Source organism: Chlorocebus sabaeus, chromosome 27 (genome assembly GCF_047675955.1).
Source record: "Chlorocebus sabaeus isolate Y175 chromosome 27, mChlSab1.0.hap1, whole genome shotgun sequence".
Classification (NCBI taxonomy): domain Eukaryota; kingdom Metazoa; phylum Chordata; class Mammalia; order Primates; family Cercopithecidae; genus Chlorocebus; species Chlorocebus sabaeus.
This window is the reverse complement of record NC_132930.1, coordinates 1,748,157-1,761,239: the sequence shown is the minus strand read 5'-3', so window position 1 is coordinate 1,761,239 and position 13,083 is coordinate 1,748,157. Positions and strand designations below refer to the sequence as shown.

The window sequence follows — 13,083 nt, the reverse complement described above, 5'->3', positions numbered from 1 at the left end:
TATACTGAAAAATCTGAGCTTTTTTAAAAAGGGATTTTACTGTTCTAATGTGAACTATGTATCTAAGATTGGGGGTAGGGAATACAGCAAGAGGTTTCTTTCTAACTTATCTGATTTATTTGATCCCTTTTTTCACTATAAATATTAAGTCTAAAGAGCTTTAATATTGTGAGGACTGCTGATTCAAGTAGTTTATTACTCATGTAGCATATTTATTCAACACAGTTATAGCCAACTAGAAGAGTAAGAGAGAGTGATAAACTTTTCAGAAACACACTGTTGCCTTATATTTAACATTTATTTGTTTCATAACAAATCCATACTTCCTGAAAGATTTCTGAAGATGTGACATCCTCACAGAGCTTTTCCTGAAGCAGAAAATGGGGGTGGGCTGTTTTTTCCATAAGAACTCAGAAATGATTTTTGAATGCAAAAGGATACGTTATCATCAATTAAAAACAAACAGAAAACATGAAGAAATATACTACACTAAATATAAATTACTAATCAAAGACTTCGTATTAACTTCTTAGGTTCATTATAGTGTAGTTGAGGATGCCCTAATGCTTGCTCAAGTAGATGTACTGTCTTTCAATATGTAAGTTTTTTTTTTTTTTTAATAAAAAAACTGTCACTTAGACTGGAGTGCAATGGCACGATCTCGGCTTACTGCAACCTCCGCCTCCTGGGTTTAAGTGATTCTTCTGCCTCACCTCCCCAGTACCTGGGATTACAGGTGCCCACTACCACGTCCAGCTAATTTTTGTATTTTTAGTAGAGATGGGGTTTCACCATGTTGGCCAGGCTGGTCTCGAACTCCTGACCTCAGGTAATCCACGCATCTCAGCCTCCCAAAGTGTTAGGGTTACAGGTGTGAGTCACCGTGCCCGGCCTCAAAACATTAGTATTTTTAAAAGACAAACTATTAAAAAACGTTTATTGTCTATGTAACTCATCAAAAACAACTAAAAAGTAAAATTATTCTCTACACTAACATAAATGAATGCAAAGACGTGTATACAGCAATATGTCCTATAGCATTTCTTTAAAGCAGCCTCAAACCAAAATTGCCTATCAATAGAGACTGATTTAAAACTATATACATAATATTCGACTGTCAGAAAGAATGAGATTAATTTATATTGGCTGATATATAATAATCTCCAATTTACATTGTTAAAAAAAATATCTGGGTATAGAAAAAATGTGTATTTTATATATATCTCCCCTTCATTTGCACGCGCATGTGTGTGTGTTTAAAGGTGATTTCATATAAGTAAAAAAAAATAGAACAAAGAATACGAGAGGTTGCGGGGGGTAGGGAAAAGACAGGCACAGAGATTTGTTAAAGAATATAAAATTACGACTAGAGTGGGGGGAATAATTTCTAGTGTTCTCTACCACTGCAGGATGACTATAGTAACAATAATACACTATATAGTTTCAAATAGCTATGGTAGGAGGAGGAGGATATTGAATGTCCCAAAACAAAACGATAAACACTTGAGATATGGATATGCTAATTAGCCTGGTCTGATCACCATACGTATTACCACATCCCTATGTACTTCCATGAGATCTGCAATTATTATATGTCAATTATTTTTAAGATTAAAAATTTTTAAATGTAAAGAATAAAAAGTTTTTAAAGGTGGCAGGTGCTACAGAGATGGATAAGTAATAGACATGAAAAACTGGTAGACTAAAAACTGTTGACAGTGATTAGATGTTTTTATTATACAACCTTTAAAACTATTTCTACTTTTTATAGTATTTTCATAATAATAAAAGTATTATATTATAGTTATAAAATATTATAATACTTTATAATATTATACAGTATTATAATGTATAATATTATACATTATAATAATGATTCCAAGGCTCACAATCCTGTATTTTATAATTTAATTCTACATGTAGTGCATATGTAGGATACCAACAGCAATATGTAGCTTCCAGAGAAAGCAAGATAATTTTTGGAAAAATTTTGAAACCATAACAATGACACTGAAATATTTCAGTAATCTGTAATTGGAAATGGCAGGTTGAACACTTTTATAGCCAACCTTCTATCCTAAAACAGAACAGTAAAATAATTTTTATAAGGGCTAAAACAAAAGAACAAAAAGGATGGGAGAGGAGGTGAAAAGCAGAGAAGATCATAACTAATTATCTCACAAAACAACGGTGACTCCTGAGTAAGCAAAGGGGAAAGTCGGCAGTCTGTTCATTCAGTCAGTCATTCACTCATTCATCCAAATTATTTACTGGGTTCACAGTATGCCAGACACTGTTCTAGGTTCTGGAGATATAGCCACAAACAAAACGGAAAATAACTCACCCTCTTATAGAGCTGATAGTCTAATTAGAGAGTAAAAGTAGTGTATGTTATGTTAGACAGATTTAGGATAGGAAGTTGAAATGGGGACTGAAATTTCAGATAACATGATCATAGAGAAGATGACACTTGAAGCACAACCAGAGAGTGAGTGAGCTTGCCCCACAGAGAGCAAAGGAAAGATAACCCAATTGATGCTTTAGAACTTCCCAGAAGGCTCAGGAATTGGTACTCTGAAAGTATGGCTAAAGGTGAGGATAAAAATAAGAGGGCTGGTTGAAAGATTGTTTTAAAAAGGTTGTTTAGGAAAGATTTAGACCCTCCCTTTCACCTTACCTTCAGAGGAATTGCCTTTCTTAGGAAAGGACAAAATACAATGATGCTGACTGGGGCATACAATGGTTGAAGAGGTACCACATTGAAGACAGGGAGGTTAAGCAAGAATATATATACCAAGTATCAAAAACCCCAGTTATCTTCTGAGTCTAGTTCCCCAGAATGCTTGCAGCTAAAGCCTAAACTCTCCCATTCAGAGTACTGCAGGTACCTTATTTGGGGACTCTGACAAGTCCCCCAAAAAAGATCTGACACTGATGGTCCATTGATAGTAATACACAGAAGATCATAAGTCAAAAAGGCTCTTCTGTGTACACTGAACTTCCAATCAACTGTGCTTCATTCTTAAAAATATAACAAGTTAAAATAAACATGTGAGGAGAAGGTAAAACCAGCAGAAAAATGCAGTTTGGAGGAAACTGACCATACAGGGAGAAGAAACCCTTTAAAATACATATATATATACACACACACACATATACACACACACATACACATATATACACATATATACATATATGCATATATAATATATACACATATATAATATATATATAAAATACACACACATATATATACTCTTAAAAAATAGTGAAAATTTTAGAGTTTTTAAAATGCTGGGCCTAAATCAAAACATAAGGTCTAAATCAGAAGAAGATGGGTAAATGGCTTTTCTTCTATTTCCTTTTCTAGCCCACAGCAATCTAAAAGATTAATAGATAAACTTGGATATGCCTAGGTTATTACCAAGGACTGATCCATCTCCTTTAGGAAGAAAGGACCTAAGATACTGGACTGCATAGCCTGCAAGTTGCCATTTCAATCACTGATTGCCCTTCTTGAATCTTCCTTCTAAAATGAAAATGAAATTGTGACTAAAAATCCAACTCAGCTAATCTTCGAGTCTTTTGGCTTCCTTAATCTCCTTTTATTATGGTTTCTAATATGAGAATGAAAAAGCCAATTCTCTCATTTTAGTGGTAGATTAAATTCTTTCAGCAAAAGCCATTCACATTTGTGCTTTTTTTGAAACCTACTATCTGAGTGACCATGAGCAAGGCCAGCCTCCTTGTATCTGACAAGCCCTGGATGCTATTTTCTATAAAGTGACTGTGTAAGACTTTCATTCGAGAACCCAGAGAATCATCTTAGATGGTTGTTTATTACCTAAAAGGGTACAGAATAAATTTCAAAATAAATGAAATTCCAATAAAAGCATTTGAAGCTATATTATAAACATTGTGACAATATTAGATTAAATGTTTTTCATTATCTAATCTTGAAGCTATGGATTCTCAATTTACCCAGACCTGGACATAAATAAAAACAAAGCTCGCACTCTGCTCTAGATAAGAAGAAATTATCTTGGTATATATGAGTGTAAGGGGTAAAATCTGTAAAATATGACGGTGATTTGGGGGTTTTCCTGCTGTGTCAGGAAGAGTGAGCAGCAATGTCTCTTCTATTTGTGATGGCAGAGTAGAAACATCTATGTTCTGATTAAATCCTCACCACTATTAATCATAATTTTATAATCTCAGATTACATAACAGATGTCTCTAAAATTAACTATTAAACAAATGAATTAGCTAATAAAATAAATGAATAGCATCAGGCTATTCTGAAAGAACTATTGGAAGCTCTGGCTAGAATAAAGACATTATTATTATTATTAGAAAAACAAAAGGCACACACCACAGCAATACTTCTTAAGGCTACATTCATTAAAATACAAATATTTAACAAAAACCCTCTACTGAATACCCACCACCACAAGCAGTGCTGCAGATACAGAGATAAGAAAGACCTGGTTTCTGATATCAAGTAACTCACATCAGAGAAGATAAACATGTAAGCAATTAACCATAACATGATATCATCATAATCTAAAAGTATGTACAAATTATTACAGTAAAATACATATTCATTTAGCTTAGGGGAGGATGACTAAGTTAGAGGGAATATATGGGAAGTTTGGAATGAGAATATATAATATGGCCAGAAGTGGTGGGTCTATAATCCCAGGACTTTGGGAGACCAAGGCAGATGAATCACTTGAGCCTAGGAGTTTGAGATCAGCTTGGGTGAGATCTCATCTCTACAAAAACACAAAAATTAGCCAGGTGTGGTGGCACATGCCTGTAGTCCCAGCAACTCAGGAGACTGGGATGGGAGGACTGCTTGAGCCTGGGAGGCAAAGGTTGCAGTAAGCCAACATTGCGCCACTGAACTCCAGCCTAGGAGACACAGCAAGACCCTGTCTCTCCAAAAAAAAAAAAAAAAAAAGAAATATATATATATTTAAATATATATAATATATATTTTTAAATATATATAATATATATTTTTAAATATATTTAAATATATAATATATATTTTTAAATATAATATATATTTATATATATTTATAAATATATATTATATGTTATATAAATATAATACAATACATATAAATACATTTTTATATATTTACATAAATATTTTATATATATAAAATTTGAAAACTGGTAGGACTGTATCACATGATACTACTATAAAATATTTTATAAAAGAAAGTGTTTTTAAAATGTGCTGTGTGACTTAAAAATTGCTGAGGACAGGTGATGGGTCCCAAGTGTTCATTATATCATAATCTTTAGTTTTATATATGCTTGACATTTTCCATAATAAATTCTTAGATTTTTTTAAAGTTGTTCCCTTTCTTACTGTATGCTGTTTAAATTACTAGTGTAGTAATTTATCTTGTAATTCAGAGACCACTGAAAAAGAAAACTAACACTCTGTAGCTTAAGCATATTTATAATCAAATCTTATAATCATGAACTCATGCTATAGGCTTTTGCAATCCTTACTTCTAAAACAGAACTTTATATTAATAATGTATATGCTGTCTATATATATACTATATATACATTATACAATATACACAAATATATATACATTAGTACAAAAATAATTTGTTATGTGGAAAGCAATCATGGGATGATTTAAATTGAATATAAATATCTGCACAATTTTGAAATATACATTTGGCTATTATAATGTATTATTATTTCATAGACGCTTTCCTCAGAGTAGTTTTCTCTACTTAATCACTGGTAAGAAACTCACCTTCACAGCAATTTCAAGGCTACTTCACTAAGAAAATAAGAGCACTGACAATACCACCTTCAACTTTCTTCCTGCCCTATCCTCCCTTCTGTTGTTTCCCTCTCTCATCCTTTTAAGGAACTGTAACGGGCTGAGCAAGTATACAGGTTCTAAAGCCAATATATTATTGTGCCTAACTCCTCAGTCAGCGGTAACAAACCCTCTGAATCTCAAATTGGTGGTGAATAGCTATCCCTAATTCAGTTGTGTAAGGAGTGAGTTTCAGCTGTTACATCCTTCACCTTCCTCTTAATTACCATCATCCTACATCGAACCTACACTGTGTTCTTAGTACATCACATACCCACTTCCTTCCAGCCCAAAGAGTAACCTAAACTGTCGCCTCTATAAGGTGGCAGAGTTAAAGTTACTTCCTGTAGTTATATCAAGAAGGTAAAACTGTTCTGTTTTATTTCTGCTTATTTCCAAATCCAATAACTACTTCTCTCAATGTACATTGTACTCTGCTGCTCTACATTATTGGCAATAATAATTCTATATTTTCTTTCCCTTGAAATCATCGTCTGCTCTTGTGGCTTCAATTTACACCCTCATATAGATGATACCAAAATCTGTAGTTCTAGTTACCATCTCTTGAGTTCTCAAAAAGAACTTCCAACTACCAATCAAGCAACTAATTCCATGTGGTGAGATTACCAGTATCTCAAAAGTTTAAGGTACACAAATGAAAAATTACTTTATCCACCTTTTGTACCCAAAGATATTCCTGTGTACTTTACCAAAGTAAATATATTATCAACTTTACTAACACTCCAGAACATCTTTAACCCTTAACTTTCACTCAAAATGCCCCCTATTTACTTGTCAAGTCCTATTGATTTTTACTTCTGTTAATTCTCTTACTTTCTTCTGTAACCTTTTCTACTTTTAATACCATAGTTCAAGACCCCTTTCATTCCAGCCTGAACTATGTACAATAGCTAAATAGTCTCTGCTCTCAATGTTTTCTCCCTCTATTGTTCAACCACCATATTATCCATCACAATAGCATTCACAACTCTTCAGAAACTGACTCATATTTGTTTACAGTCTTTCTCTTCCCTTCTCCTCATCATGGGCTCTAATCAAATAGAGCTTCTCACATTCTCCAAGTATGTCTCATACAATACACATGTAAAAATATGTTCTCTTCTTTATTATAAGTTTGGCTGTGATCTTAGTGTTAACTCACAATATATCCTAATTTTCCTTTATTTCCTATGTTTTATCTGTTTCTACAATTCCCACTGTTGAAGTTCCTTTTTGTTCTTTTGTGACCCGCAGTAACTTATCAAAGTGGATTCTAAAGTCGGTGCAGCTTTCTATATCACCACTATCCCTTAATATTTTTTCAAGTATATTATTTGCTTTGAAAAATCTGTATTATAGTGGCTAATACAAAAGTCAAGAAAATATTTCAGATTTATAGGTCAGCTCTACTTACCAAGGGTTCAGCCATTACAACTTCAATTTTCTTTTCAGCTTGAACAGCAAATTCTGCAAAAAGGCTCTTGATGACATATTCCCCAGGTTTGACATCTGGGTCAATCGTAATGTTTGACATGATGATGTTCTTTTCTCCCCAAGTGGAATGAAAGTTGGAAGAAGCACAGTACTTATTCACTTTGCTGACTGGTGCTGAAGCTAAAAGTAAAAGAAACAAAAGAACTCCACTTTAATAATCAACTTAAGAGGCCTACCATAGTTTCCCTATTTCCTTTGTAAGCTGCCTCTAACCCTCAACCAGTTCTCCCAGTCTCCTCTACCATAGTCCATTTTGTCTATTTCACTTGTCACTTTCTAACATACTAACATATTTATAATTTAATTACATATCATGTATATTATGTACTGTTTCTCTCTCCATCCTACTAATGTGAAAGAAAGAACAGGGATTCTCTTTTTGTTTTTGTTGTTGTTGTTCACGGTAAATCCCAAGTATCTAGAACAATGCCTAACATAGATTAGGTGCACAGTATTTACTGAATGAATGAATGGATTCTAATCAGAGTCAAATGCAATAAAGGAAATAAAACAGATGTGAATAAATGAAACAGGAATGGGACTGGGGAACTGAAAAACAACACTACTTTGGAAAATATGCTCAGTGAAGACCTCACTGCAGAAGCTACATTTAAACTCAGGCCTAAATCATTTTTCTTTTTTCTTTTTTTTTTTTTTTTCTTTTTTTTTTTTTTTTGAGACGGAGTCTCGCTCTGTCGCCCAGGCTGGAGTGCAGTGGCCGGATCTCAGCTCACTGCAAGCTCCGCCTCCCGGGTTTTCGCCATTCTCCTGCCTCAGCCTCCCGAGTAGCTGGGACTACAGGTGCCCACCACCTCGCCCGGCTAGTTTTTTGTATGTTTTAGTAGAGACGGGGTTTCACCGTGTTAGCCAGGATGGTCTCAATCTCCTGACCTCGTGATCTGCCCGTTTCGGCCTCCCAAAGTGCTGGGATTACAGGCTTGAGCCACCGCGCCCGGCACTAAATGATTTTTAAAATGAGGGAGCAAGACAAAGCACCAGGAACAGAAAACACAAGACTAAATGTGCATGGTTAAAAAACAGAAAGACCAGTATGGCTGGCGCTCAAGGGAAGAAGCAGAGGTGGAAGGGGATATGCGATAAGGTCAGAATCAGTAGTCAGGGAGCAAGTCACAGAAGACAATTAAGAACTTTGTAAGAAAATTAGATTTTATTCCAAATGCAATTAAAATTCAGTGGAAAGCATTAATATGGAGAGGGATAGGATCTGGCTTTCTCTTTATAAAAATCTCTCTGGCACCTCTGGAGAATGGATTGAAAGAGGAAAAATGTAGACCCAGGGAAGCCATTACAGAAATCCAGGTGAGATAATTGCAGCTTGGACTAAGAGGATGGCAACAGCACAGGAAAAAAAGAAAAGTATTTAAGACTTGTCATATATTAGTGGGTTAATCAGTGAAGTGAGAGAAGGGAACTAACGATGACTCACAGCATTTTTACTTGAATCACTCAAAGGATAGTGGTGCCATTTACTCAGATGGAGATGACACGGTGCTGGCAAATAGTAAGCTGCATCAGGCTTGGCCCCAAAAGAAGACACACCACTGCATGCTGTGTGGCTTCACCTACTCTGTTCTTCTGACTGCCTGGGCAGCCTACTTGACTTCCTATATACAAGTTTTCCAGTCACCTCCATATCGATCCCATATGTTGATATGTCGATCCCATATCCTCTAACTTCACCTTATGTTGCCTTTTTCAGCTTAGAATATTCATGGAGAATCTGCAAGTCTGTGCTTCTCCACCTCAACCTGAACTCCAGAGACTGCCCTTGAACCCCTTCCTTTAAAGAGGAAGTAGAACACAATTACTTAAATACTGACTTCCTGTGTTTGCTTCTATGTGTATATAACTATAGGATAATAAATTTGTTCTAAATACATAAATTCAAAACTTATTAAAAACTTTTTCTGTCAAATTAAAAAAAAAACTTAGTCTACCACATAGGTCAAAATACACAAATCTGTAAAAGTAATCTAAAGAATATCACAAACTGGTAATATTATATCTAAAATAAGTATCTTTGTATCATATCAAGTTAAAATACATTATGTACTGTATTGTAGAACTAAAATTATATAATAAAACAACTCAAAACAAAAACTCATAGTCCTTTGAACACAGTGTACATTATTTTAAACAATGACCTGTTTGTTTACTCTGTTTCATGATCCAACATTGTGTATTATCAAAGAGGGAATCTGTTAACAAATGTCATTGTGGAAAAAAAGAAGAGCTCTCAAATTTTTAAAAAATTATTTTGGATCATTAAGAGTACTATAATTTAACTTAAGGTAGTGGATACAAACTATATCTTTTCCTTTAATTAAGATTCATAAGGTTTTAACAGTTACAAAGTTTCTCTAGCTTTAACTTTACAGTAAATGTAACTAAACAAGAACCTTGTAACTAACCTAGTACTTCAATTCTAAATTTTAATGAAGTAAAAACTTTTAAAATGACACTTTAGCCTTTAAACATTTTTCCTACAAAGAAAAAAACTTTACTTAAAATGACTTCACAAGTAACTTGCCTTTACTGTTACTTTCTTAAAAATAAAGCATAATCAAATATTCCTAGGTATCATAATTGCACACATTAAAAAATTTGCCAATAAAGCCAAAAATTTTAGGCAAACCTTTACTTATAAGTTATCTGTCAAGATAAAAATATTTCATTTGATAACTCAAATTTTTATGAAAAAAACAAATGTTTTTGATTAATTTATTTAAATTTTATTTCTTCGTAGATGTTTAATAAATGCTTGTTGAAATTATTACTATAAAAAAGTAATAATGAATGAATCTACTGATTGAAATTTCAAACTAAATTTCAAATTTTATTTTATTCAAAATAAATTATTTTTATAATCTAATATAAACAGAATGCTAAACAGATCTTTGAAATTACATTATCAAAAAATACCAAATGGCACAGGAAAGTGTTCAAAATACAGTATTAGGTGAGTAAAGATCCTAAGAGTATGTATATAAAACCAAAGTGAAATTAGACAGCAGGAAAAAATATGTGGGCATATAATAAACACGCAGTTAATCACTTTTGTTTCTACACACAAAGCTGCGATGAAATCAACTAGCAAAACACCCATACCCCCAAACTGAAATAAGGACAAGGACATGAACAAACAAGTTACGAACAATAAAATGGAGGAGTCCGGTAATATTTAATTTCATTAATATTCTAAACACAAATAAAAATCAGGTAACATTTTTCATCAAAGTTGTCCCCCTCAACTTTATATTTCATCATAATGTTCAGCCTTAGTAAAGACATGTGAATTCTTTTCATTTTCTGCTAATAGGAGAGCAACAGGGATGATCACTCCAAGCAGAAGAAGAAAGGCTAGCTTCCATATAACTAGATTAACTTAAGTTACCTGACTGCTTACATTAAATACCTTATAATGCTAAGTTGTAATATTTCTCTACATGCTAACCCAAAATTTTGAAAGATTTATGTAAGCCTATGAGAGAAGACAGACATAACTGTTAAGTCTTAAGACTGCAATTCAAGCATTGAATTACAAACTGGAAAAACCTCATGTCATATTAAACATACTTGGAATATAAATCTACTAAACTCTAACTGCTAATAATAAGAATAAACCAGGACCTGAATAATTAAAATTTGGGAATCTAAAAGTTAGCATTCCTGCTCTGTCTCTTAAAGCTCAAATAAAAACTAAATATCAGTATTTTTGGATGGCTTACGCTCTCCATAGCACTGTATTTAGTATATTTAATAAAACAATTCTCTTTTTCATGCTGATGAGACTCCTAAACCATTACAAAATAAATTTAAATTCAGTCAAAAGGAAGAGAAAAGTGAGAAGAGAAATAATGTATAATTCTTACAATTAGGTGTGTTTGAGTTCATTACAGCAGCAGATCTCAGCTTTTTTCTGACTCCATTATGCTTTTCTACACAACATTCTGAATAGTAACAGCCCTCAAAATACACACTGGTTCTCAACAATTGGGGTATTTTAAAATCCCTACAGGTAGATGTGGTCTAAAATAACCACAGTGAAGACTGTGGAAGCTGCCTCTAGCTTCCTCATCCCCAAGAACAGGTCTTTAAGGATTTAAAAAAAAAAAAATCTTTGGGCTACTACCTCATAGCCACAAACTTACATAGGTACATACATATTATATGCATATATTTATGAATAGATTTACATAACAGAAATTTTTACATAACATACAATTGCTTAATATTACAATAATTATTATTTATACACCATATTGTCTAAATAAAAATTTTGATGACTACCTACAAAAGAAAAAGTAGAAGGTAAAGGCTTTGGAACAAGAACAAAAGTAAAAAATATCTGTGACTTTACAATCAGATACCATCTCACGCCAGTTAGAATGGCAATCATTAAAAAGTCAGGAATCAACAGATGCTGGAGAGGGTGTGGAGAAACAGGAACACTTTTACTGCTGGTGGGACTGTAAATTAGTTCAACCATTGTGGAAGACAGTATGGCGATTCCTCAAGGATCTAGAACCAGAAATAACATTTGACCCAGCAATCTCATTACTGGGTATACCCAAAGGACTATAAATCATTCTACTATAAAGACACATGCACACGTATGTTTATTGTGGCACTGTCCACAATAGGAAAGACTTGGAAACCAACCCAAATGTCCATCAATGATAGACTGGGTAAAGAAAATGTGGCACATATACACCATGGAATACTATGCAGCCTAAAAAAAAGATGTGTTCATGTCCTTTGCAGGGATATGGATGAAGGTGGAAACCATTCTCAGCAAACTAACACAAGAACAGAAAACCAAACACTGCATGTTCTCACTCATAAGTGGGAGTTGAACAATGAGAACAAAAGGACACAGGGAGGTGAACATCATACACTGGGGCCTGTTGCAGAGGTGGGAGGCTAAGGGAGGGATAGCATTAGGAGAAATACCTAACATAGATGACGGGGTTGATGGGTGCAGCAAACCAACATGGCATTTGTATATCTATGTAACAAACCTGCATGTTCTGCACGTGTATCCCAGAACTTAAAATCTTAAAAAAAAAAAAAAAATCTGACTTTAAAAAAGCAAACACAAAATTTTTCAGTTTAGAAGCAGCCTACCCCCCCAAGTTAATTCGTGTATATCAACAAACTTCTTCTGAAGCTTATATGGAAAGGCAAATAACCCAGAACAGCCAGCACAATATTGAAGCAGAAGAAAAATGTCAGAGGACTGACAGGATGTGACTTCAAGAGTAATCAAGACAGTATGGTACTAGCTAAAGAACAGACTAACCGATCAACGGTATAGAATAGAGAGCCCAGAAACAGATCCACACAAATACTATCAACTGATCTTTGACAAGGAAGCAAAGGCAATTCAATGAAAAAATGAGACCTTGCCACAAATAGTGCTGGAACAACTAGACATCCACATGTTAAAAAAGAAAAACCTAGATACAGAACTTATACCTTCCACAAAAATTAACTGAAAATGGATCACAGATCTAGATGTGAAATGCAAAAGCTATTAAACCCCTAGAAGATAGGAGAAAATCTAACTGATCTTGGGTTTGACCGGGTGACTTTTTAGTCAAAATCATGATCCAGGAAAAAAAAAGTATTAAAATGAAGCCTCGAGCTCTGCAAGACATTGTTAAGGGCATGAAAAGACAAGCCACAGATTGGGAGAAAAAAATTGCAAA

The 13,083-nt window shown here is 33.9% G+C and overlaps 1 protein-coding gene across 12 annotated transcripts in view; it reads right to left on the bottom strand.

Annotated features, from left to right (window-relative positions):
• FRYL (FRY like transcription coactivator) overlaps window positions 1-13,083 on the bottom strand; it is a 283,769-nt gene that overhangs the window by 143,157 nt on the left and 127,529 nt on the right. For all 12 annotated transcript variants that reach the window (XM_073012415.1, XM_073012406.1, XM_073012404.1 and 9 more), the window contains one exon: window positions 7,272-7,471. In XM_073012415.1, the coding sequence (XP_072868516.1) occupies window positions 7,272-7,391 (120 nt within the window). In that variant the 5' untranslated portion in view covers window positions 7,392-7,471. The remainder of the gene's footprint in view (window positions 1-7,271; window positions 7,472-13,083) is intronic.